Source organism: Oryzias melastigma, linkage group LG22 (genome assembly GCF_002922805.2).
Source record: "Oryzias melastigma strain HK-1 linkage group LG22, ASM292280v2, whole genome shotgun sequence".
NCBI lineage: Eukaryota > Metazoa > Chordata > Actinopteri > Beloniformes > Adrianichthyidae > Oryzias > Oryzias melastigma.
In genome coordinates, this window is record NC_050533.1 from 24,017,859 (window position 1) to 24,043,479 (window position 25,621).

Below are 25,621 nucleotides of genomic sequence, written 5' to 3' on the forward strand. Positions count from 1 at the left end.
ACAGAAAGGACGGGAGAATGAAGACAAATAATGAATAGCAGAGGTTTTTTTGGGCAAAAAACAGGACAAAAAGGAAATGACAAAGGAAAGACAGAAAACAGAGAGGAAGCAGCGGAGCAGGACGACAGCGGCCGCGTGTGTGCGCGTGCACGTTCCAGCGGTGTGAGAGGTTGCTGTAATTAAAGTGTGTTTTCAAGGACAGGTAGATGCTGCTGCTGAGTCAGCAAGTCTGAGGCGATTACATCCTCTGTGGAGCAAAGAAGAAGAGGAGGGAGGAAGAAGCAGGAAAGAGACGAGGCAGAGAAAAGACGAGTTTGAAGATATGCTGAAAGTCTGCTCATTTGACAACAAAACAACAGATTTATCTTATTGTTTCTGTCATAACAAAAATGAAGCCGCTCAAAACACGGAGAGGTTTTAATAACTGGTCTGCTCTTCTGAACCAACCAAACAAAAACCTCCTGTTTTAAAGGGGCCACACCATGATTTTGACTAAACTATATCCATATATATGATCATTTATTAACTTTGAAACACTAAAACACAAATTATTTATGAAATATGAGTCATTTTTGTCAGTTCCGCCCATTTCATGGCGTCATCCTTGAGTCTGCCTATAGTCTGTCAATGAGCCTCCTCAGCGCGTCTGAGCATGCCTGAGTTTAATGCTATTACACAAACAACCTCCGAACTATATTTAATTCTGTTGGAACTACAATAGAGCTTTAAGATGACGTCATGGCAGCACCCCGCGTAACGAGACCCAGAAAAGAAAGTTATGTTTTTTAATGGTGTTAAAATAAACGTTGTAACAAGTAAACAGTTGGACCAATTTTTTTCTTTTGGCTGACATGATAATCTAAAGCTCTACAATTGTCCGCGGATCACCGATCGCCTCATTTCTAACGTGTTTACATCACATGACTGTCGGGTACGGTGGCCGTTTGGTTCAGTTGTTCTGCTCTCGGTTTGTTTCATATTAAGACTGAGGAATCTCAGAGTGAACAGAAGTTCAGTCCGATTGAAAATGAACTGAGACCATCTTGAAAGATGAGAGCGGTTCCTGGTACAGAAAGGTAGTTCTCCCCTGCCACGAGACAGATTCTGGCGGAGGATAACTACCTCAGCACCACAGCTCCACGGAGAAAGTGGGTTTGTGTTTGTTGTAGTCTGGGGGTGGAGCTTATAGCACAGATTTTTCCTTGAAGGGGGGGTTCACATCGTGCTGACGTCAGCACAATAAGACCCGCTGATTTTTGTGGGTATGGGAGGGGCTGGTTTTTAGAGGATTACTCTTAAATGCATGAACGGATCAAAATACAGTTTTGAGGTTCTTTATATGGAAGAATGAACAGTAAAATGAACTTAAAACCTAAAAAGTTGAATTTTCATGGTAGGGCCCCTTTAAGACGTCATCCACATTACCTCTACACTTGAGTAGCAGTGGAGTTTCATCTGGAAGTTTGTCAAACTCTCTGTGTCAAAAGAGATTTTCCTCCTAAATACTGTAAAAACATCACTAAACTTACATTTCTGCAAGAATTTAATGCATTTCCAAACAGAAAACAATCAAAAAGTGGATAAAAACGACTGGAGGGTTTGATGAATCCTGCTTCCTCTCATGTGAACTCAGGCCAAACATCAGAGCAGGAGCCAGAACAACAAACAGCTGCTTTAACGGACACAAACAGCACCAAGTTATGCCAAATAAAAAATAAAAAAACACGTCACCAATAATACTTCTGTGCCTCTTCCCAGCTCTTATAAATGCTTCAGCTGTTTGCTGTGCAACATCATTTACATTTTCATACATTTCACCATCTGGGACGAGGCCAGCGTCTGTCGGAGCGGCGCATTCACGCATTGTTATTCAGCAACGAGGCTCAAACCGCTGCTCCTCAGGCCCAATTGTTGACAACAGACAATTCTATGCATTTGTTTTCCAAAGACAAATGTAAATTCAGCTTGAAAGGAAAAGCAATTTTCACTCAGACGTAAACTACAGACACATCAGAGAACAATTTTCCTTCTTGTCTGATTACCGTGTTTACATGAAAGAGTGGACGGAATCAAACCCTGAAATCACAGAGGGAAGCGGCACGGGAGCGGACATGAAAGTGTCAGGACTGCAGCTTTCCAGTTCAAGCTGCACCACAAGCGCTGCCAGGACCTGCCCCGTGCACGCCCATGTGCACGTCCAACACTCAGCAGAGAAGGGGAGCGCTCCATGTTTGTGATCCTCTCCTCTGAGAAGGAGAGGTGGTGGTGGGGGGGGGGGTGCTCTGGAAACAAAGCCAACTTTGTGCTGTGTGGTTTTATGTTGTTTCTGAAAGACTGCCAATGCTGTCACCAGAAAGGAGCGCTCTTTTCTCACACTTCTGCTCTGTAGGACTCATTTGAGCCTGTTTCTCTCTCTCTCTGTGGAAGCAGTCAAGAGTCTGAGCATCACGGAGCATCTGAGGTTTGGAAATCAGACTTTGATGGTAAAATAACTTCATGTCGTATTTCTCTCATTCACAACGTGCTATTAAATTCTAGCACTTTGCTTTATTAAGAAGGATACTTGAACAGAAAAAAATGATCTCCTTTCAGCATATTACATCAGAGGTCGCTACAGCGAATCAGCATTCACTGATTCTTAAAGGGTAACCAAACAGGGAACCACCCACAGCCGAAATGTGAAGATCCGGTCAGAGGGGAGGGGCTGGGGAACTGGACTGTTATCAGTACTGGAGCTGCAGATCATGACGTGAGACTTCTAAAATTTACATGGTTTGACCAATCACTAAATTCAACTGTAACACCTCAATTCAACCTGTAGGGGGCAGCACACAGACGGTTTTAGACTATATTACAGACAGCACTTTTGAAGCCCCATTTATAGAGGTCAAAAGACAACAAAAACCTAATTTTAGGGTTTGGTTACCCTTTAAGGCACATCTGGCATAATTTTGACAAAATCTATTTTTATGGAGAGTAAAATATTAAAATGTATTCAAGGTTTAGGTTGATTTATTCTGGAAAAATATTCCTGCCTTTGTATTATTCATAATTATGTTAAAAACAGTTCTAAAGTTTTAAAAATTGGCACTCTGCTAACTTTTTGAACTATTTTGGCATTTACTAAGATTTTTTTTAGGGGATTTTGAAGATTAGCTATTTTTTCAGCTACATGCTAGCTGTTTTGGTTACCCTAAGTTTTATTTGTTTGTTTTTTTAGGCTAATTTGGCATCCAGCTAATATTTCAGCTGGCTATCAGCTTCAACCTTTTTTTAGCTATCAATTTCAGCATCTTCAGCTATCAGCACTAACATCTTCAGCAGCCAAATTCATCTTACAGCATTCACACTAGCATTATCCCAGGTAATGCTATATATCTAGTTCAAAAATATGTTAAAGTTACACTTTTGAAGTTTTAAAAATGTAGTTTTAGTGTGTTCAGTAAATGTTTATCCTGTTCGACCCGTGACCTATGGTGTGTTTTGGATTTTGGCCTCTTGTGCGATTGAGTTTGACACCCCTGATTTAGGAGGTTAAAATAATAATAAAAAATCTATACAATGTGTCTTTGTCTCACCTATTTCACCCTTACCTTTGTGTAAGTAAGGATGAAGTTGGTGAGACGTATTGTGATTAAAGTTTGACTGTACTAGGAGTGACAGATTATTAACCCCGTCTTACCAGAATTTGTTTCTAATTCTATAAAACAGAAAATACAAATATCTTCAAAGTTTTTTTTCCGTTCAAGGCGATCCTGATTCAGGTGGGGCCCTGGATTTATTTGTATTTTGTGAATTAGTGACATTCAGCATGAAGGTTAAGGCTTTGCAACTCTTACATTTTAGGAGCCAGTCAGTATTTTTTGGCTCAACATTGTGTGATAAATGAAATGTTTGTGTACATATTCAACCACTGCTCAGTGTAAACTTTCTAGTTATATGTCAATGCAACATTTTTTTATTACTGCTAATATCCATCCATCCATTTTCCTGACCGCTTTGTCCCTTTCCGGGGTCGCCGGAGCCTATCCCGGCTACTGATGGGCGAAGGCGGGGTACACCCTGGACAGGTCGCCAGCCTGTCGCAGGGCTACTGCTAATATGATAAACATATCTTTAAAAGTTTCTGGAGAATCACATGTTTAAACTGACTATCAAAAAATCCTTCCAGGTAAAACTATCCTAAAATACTGACTACAGTTCCAGACTCCTTTTCTGTCCATGAGTAATTTTATGCAGCAGTCATGTTTTGAAGTGAAGTTCTGAAGGCTATAAACAGTTTAGATTTATTTACAACCCCTGATGTTTTCACCAAGTCTGGAATTTGAGGTTTTTCAACAGACTGGAATCACACACACAAAAAAGTGAAAAGAATCCCCCTTTTTCCAGAGGAACGGGAATGTTGTAAGGACATGGATATCAGAGATGTTCAGTTGAGCTGTTAGCACAAATGCCAGCAGATATGAGTAGCAGATTTTACAGCTATTAGGACATACAGGTTAAAGATGAATGCCAGAGATGTTTGTAAATCTTAACCCTTTAACATTGGAGACCTTACTTTTAGACAACACACAATTGTTGAGGTGATCACATTATTCAACTAATTCTGATGTGGAGAAAAGCGACTTTTCATATCGGCTCTGCACAATTAACTAACATAAAGTGTTGCATAATGGTGCAAAACTGCTTCTCTCCAAAATAGAATCAGGTGAATTAAGTTGAAAAGAACTACACTTTTGTAAAGTGTTGTATATCAGCACAAAGTTGCGTGTCTATCCATTGGAATTACATTAATCACATAAATGAAGAGTTGAACGAGGAGGTAATAGAGTTACAGTGGTCCAAAGAACATCAACACAGGAGCTAAAACTCCAGTGTTAAAGGGTTGAAGTTGTTAGCAGACAAAGAGCGCTGTTCGCACACATATTGGTGCTGTTTCCACATGCATGATAGCGCTATTAATAAGCACGTTTGGGACATTCAAGTCAAGTTAGCACATATATGTTAATGTTGTTACCATATGTGTTAGTTAGCGCTGTAAGCTCATTCATGTTATTGTTTTTAGCACATATGTGCAAGTTAGCACTGTTTTACATTTATTTTTGTGTTTTTTGCACATATATGCAAGCTAGCTGTTAGCATATTCATGTTAGTGATGTTAGCATATATATGCAAGCTAGCGCTGTTGGCATATTCATGTTAGTGTTTTTAGCACAGATATGTAAGCTAGCACTGTTAGCAGATTCATGTTAGTGATTGTGGCTGCATTTTCTGTATGGGGAAGCCAATCGGTTGCACCGCTCACCCCGCATGCGCGAACCACACGTCACTTCCGCTCTTCACCCACTATACGACAGAGTCATTTCCAAATAGTAAAACTCCTTGATCACAAGGATTTATGTTTTTCTCAACAACCGACAGCTTCTCCTGACTGTATTACAGTTCGAAAAAAAATCCACCGAGTTACCGTTTATAACGTATTTGGATTACTGGAGAAAATAAAGTGTTTTGAAGTGGCGCTGTATCCTCTTAGCTTAGGGAGTAAACTACCGTCATGTAAAACAACAGAAGAAAAAAACATTTGTAGTCCGTTTGTAGTCACTGCAAGATCGTAAGGTCTTGATCCTTAATGTGTCTTTTTCCTTTCGTTTTTTCAACAATAAGTGAATGTTTTCACTATGATAAACATTTTAAGTGCTATATTAACATCCTACGAGGTTATTATTGTTGTTTCCGTCCGAAGACCGGAAAATGCTTTAGCGGAAGTGACATGTGGTTCGCGCATGTGGGAGAGCGGTGCAACCGATTTGCTTCTGCATACAGAAAATGCAGCCACAGTGATGTTAGCACATATATTTTAGTTAGCGCTGTTAACACATTCATGTTAATGATGTTAACACATATATGTAAGTTAGCGCTGTTAGCACATTCATGCCAGAAAATATATGTTAATAGCGCTGTTAGCAAATTCATTTTTGTGTTTTTGGCACAGATATGTAAGCTAGCACTGTTAGCACATTCATGTTAGTTTTTTAGCACATATATGTAAGTTAGCGCCGTTAGCACATTTATGTTAATACATATATGTTAGTTAGCGCTGTTAGCACATTCATGTTAGTGTCGATAGCGCATTCATGTTAATATATATATGTAAGTTAGCGCTGTGTTGCGGGAATGCTATGGAGAGAGAAAGAGGGGGGCGGCGCGAGTGTGATTGTGCATGCACGGGTGTGCGAGTGAGAGGATGAGAAAAGGGAGCAGGTGTACGGGGAAAGTTTGAGTAAAGAAATGTTCTGTTGGTGAAACAAAAGTCAGAAAATAAATGGTGGATTCCAGCCCTCCAACAAGACAGTGAGTGTGTCTGCCTGCCTGCATTCATTGCTGCCGGCAAAACCAAACACCCGCGGGTTTAACCACGAGGACGTCCTTGTCAGAGGAGCTGCACCGGCTCCCCTGTTCGCCCCCGACCACGGTCAGGACGAGGAAGCAGGAAAGGTTAACAGCTGTTAGCACATTCATGTTAGTACATATATGTTAGTTAGCGCTGTTAGCACATTCATGTTAGTACATATATGTTAGTTAGCGCTGTTAGCACATTCATCTTAGTGATGTTAGTACATATATGTTAGTTAGCGCTGTTAGCACATTCATGTTAGTACATAAATGTTTTTTAGCGCTTTTAGCACATTCATGTTAGTACATATATGTTAGTTAGCGCTGTTAGCACATTCATGTTAGTACATATATGTTAGTTAGCGTTGTTAGCACATTCATGTTCGTACATATATGTTAGTTAGCGCTGTTAGCACATTCATGTTAGTACATATATGTTAGTTAGCACTGTTAGCACATTCATGTTAGTGATGTTAGTACATATATGTTAGTGATTGATGAAGCTTCAAAGAGAAAAGACAAGTTCACAGCCAGTGCTAATCAGAACAATGTTCTCATCATTTCAATAAATCCAGAAATGTTCATCTGGAATTGTTCTCTGCATTTTGTGACCAAGTTTCACAGCAAAATGAACCCATTAGCCATCACCATTCTGTCTGGGACGAAATAAATGCTGATTTCCAAAAGAAACCTGTCCCTAATAAACACCAGGTTGGCTGGCAAATATTTAGAATAAACACAGATGCTACTTTTGGAAGATAGATGTTCGATCTATTAGCAGTTTGTTAAAGATTTTAGCACATAGAGGATACTAAGCACTATTAGCACATTCATGTCAGATCTGTTTGCACATACTTGTTAGAGCTGTTACTTAGCTCTGTTGGCACCTACATGCATGAACTGGTGGCACATACATTTTAGTGTTGCATTTTAGTACATGCATGCTTTGTTTCTTAGCATACATACGTTAGAACTGTAAGCACATAGAGCTAGATCTTAGCACGCATGCAAAGCTGTTAGCACATGAATTTGAATTGTTAGCATGTTAAAGGCCTCGTGCAGTGGCTATAAAATTTTTTTAATTTAGAAAGTTAATGGAACTTGGAAAACGAATCCGATAAAAATATTCACTTAAAATGATCCAGCGCGATTTTATTGATCATTTTATGGTCGTGCACCGCTTTAAATTTGGGCGATAGGTGGTGATGGGCGGGGGCTGCGCGTGACGTCACTTCAGGGATCCCAGAGTGTAAACAACAATGGCGGACGGTTCGAGAAGCGATGTAGACCACGATTTAGCGGATATTTCTTTGGATGAAGGTGATGACCCTTCATCAAACACGGGAATTTTAACGACACAGGGTTCGGAGGGTGTACAGCCCTACCAGTTTGAACCGGAGGGTTCCTCATCTGAGGATACAGGGGCTTCGGATGACGATGGTGAAAGCTACAGCGATGGCGGGGAGCAAGCGGAAGGAGGCTGCAGAATTTGTCATGGTTTGTATTTTACACACCGCCCGTCGCTACTACCGATTGGATGGTTTAGTGAGGTCCTCGGATCGGCACCGCCGGGGTTGGCCACACCCCCGGCGGAGCGCCGAGAAGACGGTCAAACTTGACTATCTAGAGGAAGTAAAAGTCGTAACAAGGTGTCCGTAGGTGAACCTGCGGAAGGATCATTGCTGGAAAAGGAAAGGCGCCGCCGCGGAGCGTCCATTGTCGTCCTCCTTCAGGGCCGAGGCGGACGGAGGGCCCCCCCCACCTGGGTCCGCTGCCCGCCGAGGCGGCCCGCGCGGGCTGCCGCGGACGAAGGTCTGCTGCTGCGACGGGTGGGTTTGCTCCCCCACCGCCCTCTCGGCCTCCCTCGCCCGCGCGCAACCAACCCCCTCGCGGGTCCTCTTTCCAGACGGCCGGCGGGGTCCTCCTGCGCCCCGCGCGGAGGCCACCCCCGCCGGCCACACGGCCCCGGGAGGGAGTAAAAATCCTTCGTGCCGGCTCGGCTGCCGGCGCCGGACGACCGTCCGGCGAACCCACAGCGCCCCCCATGCCCGGCCCGGGGCCTCAGAACCGCAAACCCCCCTCAGCGCGGCGGCCTCACCCTGGCCGTCCGGCGCGCACCCGCCAGGTGCCCGTACACCCCCCGCGTTCGGCTCAAAGCCTCCCCCTGACCGGGGAGCGCCCCTCTCCTTTACTGAAACGGGAAATTCATGAAGGGAGACCCCCTTCTTCGGCACATTACTGCACCTTAATACCACACTCCTATTCACCATTATCCCGTTCGAATCCCCAAATCCACAGCAGTCCAAATTCTATTATGTTAAGTAATTCCATGCCCAGAAAGTCATCACAACACTAGCAGATCTAGCTGTATGTTCCTGTACTGACGTCACATGACCTATGACCTACTTATCGGTGGCTGCCCAAAATCTGAGGGACATAAATACTAATGTTTTATTGCAGTTTAAGAAAAATCAAGATTTTGACTGCACGAGGCCTTTAAAGCTGCTATCATATGAACCCCTAAATAAGAATAAGACTTTCAGATCTATGTCATCTGAAACACTTCTCAAAAAGCAGAAGCACATTTCTTTTCAAATGTTTAGTAAATGGTAAATGGTAAATGGCGTATCCTTGTATAGCACTTTCTACCCTCCTTCGAGGGCCCAAAGGACTTCACAGTCACAGACCCATTCACCCATTCACGCACACATTCACACACTGTAGTAAGTAACTTCTTAAACATGTAGGATTCATAATATTCTACAGTAGGGGTATCAAACTTAATTGCAAACACACCGAACAGGATAAACATTTATTGATCACTCAACTACTAAATTTTTAAAACTTTAAAACTGTAACTTTTTAACATAATTCTAGACTAGAAATATAGTATTACCTGTGATAATGCCAGTGTGTATGTTGAAAGCTGAATTTGGCCGCTGAAGATGCTTGCGAGGATAGCTGATGACGAGCTAAAATATTAGCTAAATGATAAATTATCCTAAAAAACAAGTGTAAATATTAGCCTAACTCCAAATCCTCCCAAAAACTATTAAAAAAAAAAAGCTTAACTTATCCAAAACAGCTGGCCTGTAGCTGAAATATTACATAAACTTCAAAATAGCCTAAAACAATCTTAGTAAATGCCAAAATAGTCCAAAAAGCTAGCAGAATGTCATTTGCTAAAATTTTAAAACTGTAACTTTTTAACATTACTAAGAATAAAAACAGTCAGGAATATTAATCCAGAAATAAATCAACCGTAAACCTTAAATAACTTTCAATATTTTACTCTCCATAAAAATATATTTTGTCTAAATTATACAAATTAAAAATGAGCACAAGATAACATTGGGCCATCAATAACAATAAACTAAAATGATCTGGAGGGCCGGATCCGGCCCCTGGGCCTTGACTTTGACACATGCTCTACAGGACATCCTCAGAGTCCATTTGCCCTTTGACCTTATAAACATTTACTAAAGGAAAGTATTTTTAAAAATCCAAACACAGAGCTAATCTATAGCTGGGTGCAGCTAAAAAAGTCAATCTGAGAAGAACCCAACAAATGGAGGAAGGTCAAAGCAAAGATTCAGAAAGACTTGACAGCAGTTGTTGTTAGAGCGGTTCACTTCATATTTAGAGGAATTACATCAATATGTATTTCCACAAAGGTTTGATTTTAGTTTCACCTTGTTTTTTTTATTTCTCTGTTAAAGTACTGACTCTCACCAACTCTACAGGCTTTGGGATTTTTTGCTTTGTTACCTTGGTTTAAGACAACATGTATAAGTGTGGGGGGACACCATTGGCTGACCTGAGATCAGCCAGAGTGACAAAAAGATTCTGCCATGCTTCCTCCACACACTCTGACATGGATTAGGAGGTTTTTGAGAATAGATAAACAGTTTCTTCAGTCACAAATTCATCCGCAGGAAAAGTGAGAGCAGCGCAGAAAGGTGCTCTTTCACACGAGCTTAAACCCGCCGCTGTTATGATAATACCATCATTACTTTGGCAGATTATTTTTACAGACATTTGTGTGACGGGCTGAAGCTCTCTTAGAGACTACATGGTTTAAAATATCACACACACACAGAGGCTCTCAGTCTGACTTTAGGCAATCAGGCAGGTGTTCCCACTTGCCTGCGTCCTCTGGGTGAGTTAAACGCGCTCTCCTGCAGGGCTTTAAGAGGCTCTTACCCAGCCTGTGGATGAGTTTCAGTCACTCTGAGAGCTGTCCAGAGGTGAGAGCCAATCAGATCCATGAATGATTCTGCCATCTCCCTCTCTGGTGTTTGTTTTTTTGTGTGTCAGTTGTTTTCCATTGAAATCTCTAATTTTCTGTTTAGAACATCTGTGATGGTTTGGTCCAGGGGTCTCCAACCTTGAACAGTTAAAGAGCCATTTGGGCTTCTGTTCTACTGATCAAAACCTAGAAGGAGCCACATAGTCTTATCTTAATACTGCTGTGAATTCTTTGCAATCTATTATTTAATAATAAATATGAATCACACTTTTTTGTGAAATAAATAAAAACAGAAAAATAAGAAGAAACTAGCATTTTCTCAACATTTTAAAAAAAATTAACCTCATTTGATTTCCTTTTTAAATAAAAGACGTGTTGTGTCAAACCGGATCATTCTAGGACAGTCAAACTCAGTCAGGGCCAAAATCCAAAACACACCTTAGGTCGTGGGAAGAACAGGATAAACATTTATTGAGCATTCTAAAACTAAACTTTTAAAACTGTAACTTTTTAACATAATTATGATTATGATTATAATTACACTGTGATAATGCTAGTGTGAATGCTGTAAGCTGAATTTGGCCTCTGAAGATGCAAGTGCTGATAGCCATTAAAATATTAGCTAAATGCCAAACTAGCCAAAAAAAGAAAAAAAAATTAGGTTAGCCAAAACAACTAGCATGTACAGACGTGGACAAAATTGTTGGTACCCCTCAGTTATAGAAGGACAAACCCACAATTCTCACTGAAATCACTTGTCACGTACAAAAGTAACAATAAATAAAAAATAATTAAAATTAAACAATCAAAATCAGCCATCAATTTTGAATTGTTGATTAACATAATTATTTAAAAAAACAAACTAATGAAACAGGCCTGGACAAAAATGATGGTACCTCAATAAAAGATTGAAAACTATCTGACCAGAGTGACATGATTAACTCAGGTGTGTCCTTTAATTGACATCACAGGTGTTTTATTTATTGTTACTTTTGTAAGTTTTGAGTGATTTCAGTGAGAATTGTGGGTTTGTCCTTCTTTAACGGAGGGGTACCAACACTTTTGTCCACAACTGTAGCTAAAAATAAGAGCTAGACTCCAAAATATCCTAAAAAAAAAAAAAACATAACAAAAAAAAGGCTAAATTAACCAAAACAACTAACACGTAGTTGAAATATTAGCTAAACTTCAAAATAGTCTGAAAAACTTTTTTTTAAAAAGCCTAAATTAGCCAAAACAGCTAGCATGTAGCTAAAAAATATTAACTAAAGTGCAAAATTGCGTAAAAGATGTTAGCAAATGCTAAAATAATCCAAAAAGCTAGCAGAATGCCAAATTTAAAAACTTTAAAACTGTAACTTTTTAACATAATTATGAATAATAAAATGTCAGGAATATTGTTCCAGAATATATTAAATTAAACCTTAAATAACTTTCAATATTTTACTCTCCATAAAATGTATTTTGTCAAAATTATACAAGTTAAAAATAAGCTCAAGATAACGTCGGGCCATTTATAACAATTAAATAAAATGATCTGGAGGGCCGGATCCGGCCCCCGGCTTTGACTTTGACACATGTGCTTTAAACTAATAAAGGATCAGACTTTTTTACCAAAGTTTTGCTTAGTATTTGAAGTTGTTGTATTCTTTAGGAGGCATAGAGGTAGCAAGAATTCTTCAAGTCATCAGGGATGTAAAAACCTTTACATTTTAGGTTCACCTCGACCATAAAATTATAAACTTAATTAAACTAAATTAAATAAATGCTAATTTAGTAACCCTTACTTGAAAAAAATACTACTATTCTATTTGTCTTTATCCAGAGAGCCATATGGAGAGATAAATGGAGCCACAGGCTGCAGACCCTTGGTTCAGTCCCAAAAGGTTCATCTCTGTTTTTCCTTCTGACATGTTTCTCTAAACATGAATTTTCTCCTGAAAGTAACCCTATGGGGGCGATAACTTATGACATTCCAGAAAAACGGACGCCACCTCAGCATCAAAAGCTGAGCAGCATCAGACATTTCCAGGCACTAGAGGTCATGTCAAACCTAGAAAACCATAAAAGTATTTCACTTGGAAAACTAATAAGTTAAAAAAGTCATTTTGTTCAAATCTATAACTGACCTGCCCACCACCACTCACACCCCTCTGAGAACCTCACAAGTTTCTCTACAGAACATTGTCTTTGCTCTGCATTGCTATCAACCTCTTCAGTCTTTTTATCTGATTTTGTACTGAAAACGATGGATTTTGTTGCCATCACTACCCTCTTTTTTATTCCTTTTTTATAAAGCGTTCCAAGTTATCTTTTAATTATGATGATAAAGTATTCAGGAAAAATCTCTGTTGTTTTCTAGGACATAGTTTCTACAGGAATTCATCAGAAATTCACCTCAAGCTTGTGGGCGGGACCGTAGCCCCAGAGCAACCCCGCCCCACTTCCTGTCACCCATCTGTTTCCATTCTTTCCTGCTAGCTTTCAGCCCCTCACCCTCCCAACCTAACATTAGCGATCCAACAAAAACGGCGAGCAATATCAGAGCTTTGATCCCGATTCCATCTCAGCCGAGGAAAACAAAGACGCTCATGGATCTATTTGTCTGTAAGTGGAAGCATCAGAATGGAGTGAAGCAGAAGCTTAGACCCCCCTTCATTTTTCAAACAGCATTTTTTCATCTGCTCCTGATTCACCACAATTTGAATAAATATATGCTCAAAAATGCCATTTTAAGCCTAATTTTCTTTATGTGTGTCCTCCATCATCAGGAAAATGCCACAAGAAGGTGTTGAAAACCTCCCCTTCATCAGAGCCTGTCTTTAATGTACACCTCCTTTCTGTCTCTGCTCCAGCCTTCCTCCTCGCCATCGTCTCTCCATCCTTTTCCCCTCCAGCCACTGTGGTGTACTGATAGCAGGAGCACTTGTGCAGTCGGGTGTGCAGCCCCCCCTCCTTCTGTGCCCACTTCCTTTCTCCCACACTACCTGGAAATTAATTTGGTCTCCTCCAGATGTCTATCACTGCTGAAATGCTCCCGGAAATAGATTTACAAACAGAGGCTCAGCCAAAAAGCTGCTGCAGCCTGACAGCCCGACGGAGGGGAGGGGGGAGGGGGCGGACGGACAGTTTGATGCCAGCCACGTGGTACGCTGGACCGAGATGTTTGACACCCGACGCTGTTTGGTAGAGTTTGTCTTCTAAGGATTCTTGGAGCAGCAAAACACACCTGATCCAAGACAAGAGAAGCACCAGCAATGAAAGGAGAAGAGTCCAAATGTGACGCAGGACGTTTGGTGATCCATTCGGTCTGAATAGATTACATTGGAACAGTTTGGAACATCAACCACATCACAATGTCTACATTTGAACCGTATTTCTGCAGGTCTGCGTGTGAATCCAGACTCTGTTTATCTGTTTGTAAATTATGTTCGTTAATAAAGTTTTACAGGTACAAAAAAAAAAAGAATAAGTTAGAGGAGAATCCAGACACAAACAAAAAAGCAAAGAAAAAAAATACATATAATAAAGGAACAAAAGAAGAGAAAAATGTTTGTTGTTCTAAGCTGTTTTTGCCTCTTTATTCGTTATTATTCCTGTTAACAAATTCGATTTAAATCATAAATTATAAAAAATGAGGCATTTTAATTTCCTTTAATTATGAAAAAGGTTTTTTTTATTCATCTTATGTATCCTATCACTGCACCATGGTATCAGACTGTCTGAAGTTTAGTCTCTGTGGTCTTCTAATCATTGCTATTGAAACAATATGATGTAGATCACATGTCAAGGTCAAGGCCCGGGGGCCGGATCCGGCCCTCCGGGTAGTTCTATTCGGCCCTCCAGATCAATGTTATCTTGCACTTATTTCTAACTTGTATAATTTTGACAAAATATATTTTTATGGAGAGTAAAAAATTGAAAGTTATTTAAGGTTTAAGTTGATTTATTCTGGAATAATATCCCTGCCTTTTTATTCATAATTATGGTAAAAAGTTACAGTTTTAAAGTTTAAAAATTGTCATTCTGTAAGCTTTTTGGACTATTTTGGCATTTACTAAGATTTTTTAGGCTATTTTGGAGTTTAGATAATATTTTAGCTGGCAACTTTGGCCAATTTAGTCCTTTTTAAAAGTTTTTTGGGGGCTGTAATGGAGTTTTGGCTAATTTAGGCTTTTTCAGTTTTTTTTAAGGCTATTTTGAGGTTTAGCTATTTTTTATAGCTACATGCTAGCTGTTTTGGCTAACCTACATTTTTTTTGTTGTTTGTTTTTTTATTTTTTTAGGCTAATTTAGCATTTAGCTAAAATTTTAGCTGGTTTCAGCCTTTTCCCCACATTTAGCTTCAGTAATTTTAGCCATCAATTTCAGCATCTTCAGCAGCCAAATTCAGCTTACAGCATTCACACTATCATTATCACAGGTAATACTATATATCTAGTTCACAATTATGCTAAAAAGTTGAGGTTTTAAAGTCTTAAAAATGTAGTTTTAGAGTTTTCGATAAATGTTTATCTTGTTCAGTCCGCGACCTAAGGTGTGTTTTGGATTTTGGCCTCTTCTGTGATCGAGTTTGACACGTAGACGTAGAGCCTGTGAATAAATGTTCTTTACTTTAGAAAACCGCAGCTCCAATGTTTATGTTCTTTGATTTACTGTAACTTTTCACTTTTCTCCTTCAGAATCTATACTGGAATTACGTTGATCGTGTTAACAATTGAAAAGTTACAGAATGTTAAGGATTTTGTGTTTAAGTGTCGCAGGAGACGCCTCAGGTTCCGTCACATTTTCCTTTCAAACTTCAAACTTCAAACCTTTTTTCTGAAAATCTCTCAACCAATCAGCTGCTTCTATTCATGGAGACCCAGCTGTACTCAGCGAGCGGCCAGAGGCTGTGCGCGCGCAGAACGTCTGCCTTCACTGCAAACAGGGAGGCAGACATAATAACAGATAATAATTCCCCCACATGACAGCCAGAATACAACCCCCCCTCATCGGGGCGCAGCTCCTTGCCTCCTCCGTTCAGCAGGAATGAAGGGATGTAACCTCTGAGGGCATGATCAGTGAGGGACGAGTGGACAGCAGAGTCGTGTAATTTCAGCTCCATACATCCGACCTCTGACCCCGCCTGTCTACATTCTGCTCCTTAACAGCACATATATGCAAATAACCGGCTGCTAATACGCTGCTCAGCCGTGACCCCATACCTCCGACTTCAGTCACAGAGAGCGGCTCGCGCTGCGCCAAACTCCAGCCGACGCTTCAGGACAAACAGAAGCTCACCGCTGCAGCTCAGTCCAACAAACTCCCCCCATCCTGAAAGGTCGGAAAATTATCCTCATTTTTTTTTTCCTTTTTCTGCTTTAATTCAGACGTAAACGTTGGAAACTTTCAGACCACAATGAAGCAACAAGACCATCAAACATGCTTTCAAAGCATCCTGCAAGTCTTAACATGTCTGTGTGTCATTTTCTTCTGAAAGAGAACAAATGTGATAAGAAATCATTTTGTTTTTGTATTTCTGAGTATTTCTCCTTTTAAATCAACCAAACTGTCTTGGACAGACTCTGTTTGAATGAATGATCTTCTTTCCATCAACAGCTCTGCTGCACATGCACTAAACCCTCATCTGTTCCTAGTGTCTAGTTCAGGTTCTGGAGAAGAGAAGATGGTATCTTCACATTGACTGCAGTCAAATGAGCCGCCGTTCACATTTCTGTGGTCAAATCAGCATCACTGGATTTTTGGTGTGAGTTTCATCCAATACTTACGGTAGCAGGACTGAGAACGCTGGAAAATCTCCACCAGACTCCACGGAGCTTCTTGATGTGACCACGGAAATGTGAACGGCGGCTCATTTGACCGCAGTTGGAAAGGATTGTAAATCAATGAAAGAGCATTTTGATGTTAGCTTTGATTATTTTATCAAGAACTCTGAGAAACCAATGATTGAATGTATTGATCACAGTCAATAAACATTGGAGAATTAGCTAAAAGAGTCTTTGGTGAACTGGAAGGAGAAAGAATCAGGATTTTGGAGGAAGTTCTGTCCATGAAGATCTTCACTTCCTCGTCCAGCTGACATCTGGATCAGAACCATACGGCTGGACATTACCCAGATTGATGGAGGTTTTTATGTAGCAGCGGTGAAGATTTATGCTAGAGAGACACAGAGCTATCATAATCAGACAGGGGGATCAGGGGTGGGGCTACTCAGCTCCAAAAGCCACGCCCCCTCAGAGGAGATCATCTTTTTAAGACATTTAGGTTATGAGATTTTGGTTAAAAACTTCATAATCATAATTAAAACACTACTGAGAATGTTCTTAAATAAAAAAATGTCATAGGGGGACGTTAAAACTAAAACATTAATTTAAAAAAAACACCTCAGGGACTGCTCTCACCTGCAGGACAAATTCCCATCTTTCCCTGAGGGTGAAGCGTTTTTTAGGAGCAGATTAGAAGAATTTGCTTATTTTATTCTGAATTATTTTTAAATGTTTAAATTATTTTTACAATTGAAAAAACACACAAAAAAATCACAAGAATTTCTGTGTTTTCTGAGGATTTTATGAACTTATCCTGACAGTCAGATCGATTTTATTCATTTAATAGTTTATTTGATGGAAACATCCAAATCACCTCTGTTAGCCAAGTTTTCATCTCCCTAGATGGGAAATTTGTCTTCCTAAAACAAACCAACAAACAAAAAAAGAACTATGTAAAATTAACAACAAAATACTGCATAAATATAAACAAAAATCAGAACTAAATATAATTGTTTTAAATGGATAGAAAAACATAAAATAAATACAACATAATTTTAACAGATGTTAACAGAATTGTAGTAATTAATAAAAACACAAAGCAAAACCTAAAAACAGTATAAATAAATAAATAACATGAGGACATTTATTGTGGCACAGGGGTCAAAGGTCATAGGATCTAACATGCTTTTAGTTTAACTCTAAAAAATGATGTGGACACAAACGGCGATCAAATAAAAATAAATTTTAAAAGCTTCTTGATGATCAGAACAAGCGCTCAGTATGTACAGAAATACAGACTGCTCTGGAAACGATGACAAACGGAGGATCTTTCCTTTGTTCTCTGAAAGTTTTCAGAAGAGAAGATCAAAACAAGGATCTTAATTCTTGGTGTTCTTCTGAAGCTCACCGATCAGAAGACGCTCTGTCTGTAAAACCAGGTGTTGTTGTTTGGTTTAGGCCAGAAAAACGAAATGAGATATCAAGTCAAACTTTGAAACTAACTTCAGATTTAACAACAGAAATGAAGCCGCTCGTTTCAGACAGCTCACGCACGCGCTGCTGGAGCAGAAGCCGAACATTTCTGGGACAAAAATACACCAGCAGCTCTCAGCTGCAGGTCAGAACCAAGAAGAAGAAGCAGAACCTCGTTTCTGCTCAAACCGAATCCTGCGACTATGAAGGTATGTGGGCGCGCACGCGCAGCTGACCTGCAGGCCCCCCAGCTGCTGGATCCTCAGCATCAACAGGTGAAGCATCTGCAGCAACACGCACGCCCCCAGGTGAGTTTGCGTGCGTGTGCCTTCATCTGAAGAACATTTAAAGGTCATTTCCAGGTCTGCTCCCACAGCAGAACTTCACGCGCGCACTCGCTGGGGGAGGGGGGGATTGTGTTCACTGACACCCGCCCACGCGCACCTTCCACACTGGCACGCGCACATTAACGAGCTCCCGCACATGCATGCAGCAGATCTCCGACCTGTTACAGCTGACACACACACGCACACAGACACACGAAGGCGCGCGCGCCCCCACGCCCCCGGCGTCGTTCCTGACGGCCACAAAGCCGCCGCGCGGCCGCCCACCCCCCCGCGCGGGCGGGCGGTGGCGCAGGCGCGCGTGCGGGGGCAGACATAAAAGCCCGTTACCGTTCTCTGCGCGCGGGGTCCTGGATGCTCGGCTTGGTGGGCGCCATCTTCCTCTTCCCTCTCCGCTGCCGGGGTCGGTGTGCACGCGGACGAGACGCGCGCGGCGCCTGTCAGCAGTGCGTCATAGTCCGCGTGTTAAAACAAAGCCCCGTCCGTGTTTATCAAAGTGTGAGCACGTGCGGGGCGCGTGCGTAGAATCACCGCAGCAGCGGCATGCCGCGCGCGCGCAGATCCAGCTGTTTGCGTCTCCTCCGCCTCGGTTCCGCTCCACGGAGGGATCTCCTGCGTGCTGTCAGTGGGTGGGGGGTGGGCGCGTCACACCTCCACGTTCCCGCCGCAGCTGCGGCGCTCGTGTCCCGTCGGAACGGCGGCGTCTGCGGGCGGAGTCCCCCGCTGCTGTCCGAGCATGTGAACGGGGAGAGACGCGGCGCAGCTCCGCTCGGTTCCGGCGCAGCGCCGGAGCTGCTGTCAGTGCGCGTGTGCGCGCGTGCGTGCTCCGGTGACCGGGACCTCCCAATACTCTTAATAAAGCCATCTGAACAGGACTTTTCTATAATCCTCCAGAACTTTCTGCATCTTTGATCCAAACCTGTTCCCTACACGTGATTTCTTTTTCAATTATTTCTTGACCAAACAAATGATTCTCCTTGGTTTGGATGTTTTCATCTGCAGATGACCTGAGGGAGGCCAGTGGATGTTCAGCTCATTATCTTCCAGCAGAGCCGCTTCACTCTTTCCAACATTCATTTAAATTCCACCTTTTTTAATGTATAATTCATTGTAACCTAATGGCGGCGCAGTGTGATTAACCCCAAGGCTGCAGCCCTGGAAGCCGGGAGCCCTCCTTCTCTACACCAATGACCCGTCAAGGTCAAAGGCATGCTGGGTATTCTCCACGCAAACACAGCCCGGAGACGCACAAACGGCCTTGTGAGGTGTGCGACTTTTCTGAGGAAAAACCTGAAAGGTCACGGGTTTGACCTCTGCACGGCTTGCTTACGGAGAGCAGCCAAACGGAGGCGACGGGGATAATGGAGCGGAATGGATCAACATATGAGCTCCCAGCTGTTTGTTGGGGAGAACATGAGGATTTCTGGGATCTAATCAGCTGAGTGAGCCTCCTCACAGCTCCAAATGTTGGATTCCACCTCACATTTGCTGCTTTCTTAAGCACCACTGTGATTTATGTGATTTATCCCCATACAGCCACAGGTTTCCATGTACTTTTTTCTCCTGCTCCACGATAATTCCAGTAGATTTTGAAGGAGAAAAGCGGCTTTTCTCCTTCAGAATCTACTGGAATTATAGTGGAATTATACTAGAAAAGTTAAAAATGGTCTCAGAACATAAAGTAAAGATTCAAACCATTTCCATCAATTTGTTTAAAGCTTTCCAAACTATCAAAAATCAATACAAAGCTTTAAAAAAATGACTGAGTTAAAGATGCCCAACTGAACCTTTTCCTCCATGGAGGGACTGTCTGACATCCAAAGCTACAGGTAGTCTTGACGTACCTCTGCTGGTAGGCGCCGATCCCCTGCAGGCTCTGCGGGGTCCCGTTCGTGGCTCCGGGAACCGGCACGCGCCCCACCGGCGGGCCGGCCACCATCCCGCCGCCGGCGCCGCCGCCGCCGCCGCCTCCAACCCCGGCCGCTCCGGCCGCCGAGGCCGTCACCTGCACGCTGAAGTCGGGAAAGATCCTGATCATGGTCCCGCGGTGCGCCCGCAGAGAGCCGCCGGCGCGCGGATCAGAGGAGTTATCGATTCAGAAGCGGGATCGAGCTGCACGCGCGTTTCTTCTGAACTAACCCTGTGATCGAAGTGTCAGGAAAATCCCGAGCATGGTCCCGCGGCGCGGCGGGTTACAGAGGACGCGCGGGAAACGTGCTCGCTCTTCAGTCTTCAGAGATGACCCCCCATGTCCGGACCATGGCTGCTCCCCCTCTCTGCTCCTCGTGCAGTGGATGGAGGACCTGCCTCCTCCTCCTCCTCCGGTGCTCCAACTCCAACTGCGCTCCTTCAGCCGGACGCACGCATCCCGTTCCCGGCTGTCCACGAAAATCAGCGCGCGTGTTTGTGGAGACCTGGGGGGGGGTCAGTCAGTCAGCAGTGACAGCGCTGCGCCTCCGTCCTGCAGCGGAGCAGCAGCATCAGCTGCAGCGCGCGAGTCTGTGTCGGTATGTCAGCCGGCGGATGCGCGTGCGCGCCTGGTCCTCTGCGCTGCACGCGCGCGGGGGTGGAGTGTGCGGGAGAAACGCAGCAGCAAAGTGAACTTTTATTGGACACTGAAGTGATTTGGGGGCTGAAATGGGTTCACCTCACGCGCACAGCAGCGCGCGGATGCGCTCCAACAAAAAGAAAGTTCAAAGAATAAAAGTAAAAAAGTAAATAATTAAAAAATAAAAGCTGTCTAGTTTAGGGGAAACTTTCCTCCCCAAACGGAAACTTCATTAACTTCGTCAGCTTGGGGGGGGTCGCCTCGTGCGTCCTGCAAGCGGAGCAGTTTGTGCCACAGTCTTCATCCGTGCGCCGCCTCGCGCGCGGCTGCAGACGCTCTGCTCCGCGCGCTCGTAGAGCTGCTTGTGTGATCAGACTCACGAAGGAGCCCCCACCCCCCCGGACTCCGCCCCCTCCCACTTTCTCTCCCGCTCCAAACTCTCCGGATCGGCTCGTGCTGGTTCCAGGCGCGCGCGCGTGGACGGAGCGGCTGGTCTCGGTTCCAGCAGATAAAGACAGGCTCGCGCCTTTCCACCGGAAGAGGGACGGTATAGAGTCAGCAAACTATTCATCCATCATCGACTGATGCTCATCAGGTAGAACTTTTATAAAGATTTAAAAGGAAGTGACGTAAGCTCAAAGTAAGGAAGAAACTCCAGAAAAATAGAAGAATTTCATTTTTTAAAGAGATAAGTGTCTCAAAACGCGTTAGACTTTTTAATATTAATTATCAGGCATATCTGTTTAAAAAAAGTGGGAAAATGTTAAGTTTTCACCAGATATTCAGTTTAGTTTCATTTATATAGCCCAATATCACGATGCGACCGTCTCAGTGAGTTTTTCCTCACAGAGAAGGGTCTGAGGCTGGGGTCTGCAAGCTTCAGCTCTGAAACAGACATTCAGTTTGATTTCTCACCAACTACAAACGGAGCCTCAAAGTCTTCCTTCACCCTTTAAATAATGAAACAGATTTGTGTTTATGCTATTGTGACTACTATGATAAACATTAATGAACTGTTTATCATTTGACACAATTAAAACAAACTTTAAAATAAAATAGCCATTTGAAAAAAAAAGTTGAGTTACTTTCAAAATAAAAGTCTCCCATAGGATCATTCCAGTGCAGCAAATGTAGTAAGTTTAATGTTAGCAGTGATTAAATAAAAATAGTTAATTTCACTGTTGTTGGTGCTTCAAATGTAAATCTAACGAACCAAAATTAAATCTGAGCTAATTCATTAAGTTCTAATTGGTGTCCATAGATTTTCTGTAGTACAATATGTACAAATATTTGCCAAAATGTTGTAGTTTGACTTGTAATGCGAGCTGTCCTTCTACTGTTTATGAATGAATTAAAGTTTGAGTCAGTGTACCTTTTCCCCCTTTACTACTTTTTCACTGCTCACTTTATTGTTACTTTTTAACCCAATATAACCATTTGTACCATATTTGATACATATCATTTTGAGACCTCTACTTCGTTAAAATTATAAAAACTTTCCTTGAAACTCCATTGTATATGACTTTGTCTGTTTTCTGCCTTGCAGTGCATTATCATTCCACTGGGGGCAGTAGAAGGACTTTTCCAGCTCATTTCAAAATGGCTGCCCCCATGACTTCTAAAAATTACTTTTGGCGGGAAAATGTTTAGCTAATTTTCTCAACTTTAGGTTGAGATTAGCTAACCTCTTGTTATTCTTTTTACAAATAACTACTTGCTGTATTGAAAAAATGATAATTTTGCTGATAATTAATTATTTATAATACAGTTCCACCAAGTTAAAAATGCGTGGATCAAATTTGAGAAGATGGATAAATAAGGTGCTTTTTGTCCTGAACAATATTTTTTGACAAGTCACACGTATCAGGATTGATAATTAAATATCAATAAAAAAATGTGGTGGGCTTTAAAGGGTTAACATTTAGAAACTTTTTTTTTTTTTTTTAATAAAAGAGCCACAATGTAAAGATAAAAGAGTCACTTGTGGCTCCAGAGCTGCAGGTTGCAGACCCCTGGTCAAAGGGCAGGATGCCAGGTTGACTTAGTTTAGTTTAGCAACCAGCTACTGTTTATATTTTATGACTGACTTTATGTCTTTGTACAGTTACCAGTAAGCCTAAAAATAACACATTTTTGGAAAAAATAAAAAACCTCAGGGATGTCCACATGAAGGAGGGATTCTCTCCCAGGACGGACAGGAGATACACCAGAACTGTTAAAGAAGAATTAGCTTAGCTAACTTTACATGTTTAAATCGTGTAGCAGATGGGCTTCATCTACATGGGGGGGGGGGCACCTGGGGATGCAAAATGAGCCCAAGGAGAGGTCCACTACCAGTAACTGGAGCACCAATGAGCCACCTGGAAGCTGAAATCTCTCATCGAAGGGGGAAACAACGACAACACATGAGTCACACTGCACCAACAGAGACATGCAAAACTAATGGAAACGATAAATAATAAAGATATTCAAAATAAGCAGCTGATCAAAACCAAAAACTGATGACCCAACATTCTAGCAGCATTTAAATGCACCACTTACACAAAAACCTTTTTTTTCTCTGACATGTGAATAGTCTCACATCAGATTTGTGCGTAAATGTGGTTTTGAGTGTGCGTAAGTTTTAAAGATTTGTGAGTATTGTTAATTTCAAACTGTTATTTTATTTTGTGCATGTATAAATTGTATTTTTTTTTTATTTCATAATTTTTATGCTTATGCACAAATATATTGTATGAGTTACAAATCAAGAATTACACACGTACAAATCTGAGTCTATTTTCTCCCCACAGTGGAAGCAGATGCTGCATGACAGTCAGCACTGATGACATCACAGATCTGAAAATGACTTCACAGAAACACTTTCAAATATTGATAATAACCGTAGCTTTTGGAATGAATCTGTTTTGGTAAATTTAGAATGCTGGATTCTACCCAGGTACTGTAGGGCGTATGCGGGGTACGTGCTGGACGGCTCGCACGGCCACATACACCGACATTCTCACCAAAGGATTTAGAGTCATCATGAGGAATATGAAACACATTTTTGGACTCTAGGAAGAACCAATGCATACAGGAGGAGAATAAGAAAACTCCACACAAAAACCTCAACCAGAATCCAAACCAGGAAATATAACTGAGAAAAAGTGAATCAGTACCCAAATCTGGAAGGTAATACAAATTATTAATAGTGATTTCAAGAAAAGATTCAGTTCAATTCACAAGAGCCTGGATCGATTGAATTCTGATTTTTTTCCGATTCTTTAATTCAATTCAATTTTGAGTTTACACATTTATACACATTTGTTTAGAAATATATTAATAATCTACTCTATGTTTTGAATATATTTATATTAATCTGATCCAGTTCACATACTGTAAATGTATCAGTGAAATAATGAGATTGTTAATATCATCCAGTGTTACATGGATTCTCTAAAGGAGAACTTCTAACTAAAATGTTCAGATCATTAACATTGTAAACATTGTTCTGCTTCTCCTGGAGGACGTTTCAGTTTGGACACTAGGTGGTGATCACACTTTAGCATTACACCTCATTCCTGAAGAAGACAGTATGAGGGAAAAAAGATGTTTTAGATCAAGTTTTCAGACCGAAACAGAGTTGTCTGCTATGAGAAATCCAACGAGGAAACCAACATTTATTCTCTTTTGGAACGAGGACCGACATACATTTTCCACAATAACGAGCATCGACATTGTCTAAAAATTGAGGAAATTCCGCGATTGACCACAAAAGTCCCGCCCACTGATGTCGCCTGAGGCAAACAGTTCAGAGAAGACAGAGACGCCCCCACCTGTGATCAGCCGAACTGAAATCCAGCTGGATCAAACTTCTCCCAAAAATTATTAATTTTCACAAGCATAAAAAAGAAAGTTTATGAGAAAGAAAAGGAAAAGCTGAAAAAAACAGAATTCCAGGAAAAATGTCAAATAGACAGCAGTGCTCTTAGGAGAGAAATTCTTTTTTTGGGGGGGGGGGGCTGCCTGGTGTGACTTTAGCCTGGATTTTTTTTGTATTTTCATTCAAAAACATGTTGATTAGTTTGTTGACAAATTTTATTCTCGTTGTTTTTTACAAACTTACAATTAAAACTGTTGTGGAAAACAGTTCATTAAACATTTTTGGAGTTTCCACAGCAAAATGAATCCCATTCATCCAGATGGAATTCTCAGTTTTTATATGATTTTATGTCGTGTGTGAATATAACATGAAAAATGACTAAATAAAGGTAGAGTCACATAGGAGAGGTTGTGCTGATTAAAATGATACCAAATAAGAAGCAGGAAGTCTTTCAAATAGAAAATACAGAAATTTCAAATATTGTCAAAAACTGAGTTTTAGACTGTTTGTTCCAAAGGGTTAAAAAATAAACATTCTAAATGTACAATTTTGCGTGTGATTACGTATTATGATTATTTGCAAATAATAAGTGGGTGGAAAATATTGTCACTAAAAAAAATAAAAATAATGTTGATTAATCATGATTAATTGTTTCCAGATTTGCGATTAATTAGTTAATTTTTTAATCAAATTTTTATGAATCGATTATTGATGTTAAGCTTAAATCAATTCAAATTGATTAGTCGAATTGATCAACCCGCCCCTCGTCTATCAACGCCCGACTGACAGACCAGGATCAGCCAAAGGAACCCAGCAGGTTTGCGTGGAGCGTTGAGGCTCGCCGTGTTCTGGTCGGCCACAGACGCCCGAGCTCATCGCCTCTGCACTAACCTGCCTCTTCTAGTGGAAGTAGAGTTTGCTGAAACCGTTTTTATTTCACCTCAGACCTCTGCTTCTGAGATGAATTAGCAGAACAAAAACTAA

The 25,621-nt window shown here is 41.5% G+C and overlaps 1 protein-coding gene across 3 annotated transcripts in view; it reads right to left on the reverse strand.

Moving 5' to 3' along the window:
- LOC112151794 (neuronal PAS domain-containing protein 3) overlaps positions 1–21,225 on the reverse strand; it is a 263,302-nt gene extending 242,077 nt beyond the window's left edge. For 2 of the 3 annotated variants that reach the window (XM_024281058.2, XM_024280981.2), the window contains exon 1: positions 18,558–18,997. In XM_024281058.2, coding sequence (XP_024136826.1) covers positions 18,558–18,604 — 47 coding nt within the window. In that variant the 5' untranslated portion in view covers positions 18,605–18,997. Of the gene's footprint in view, positions 1–18,557; positions 18,998–20,071 lie in introns of those variants that run through there. The other variant, XM_024280899.2, reaches the window with a different exon arrangement.
- Positions 21,226–25,621: the final 4,396 nt, after the last annotated feature.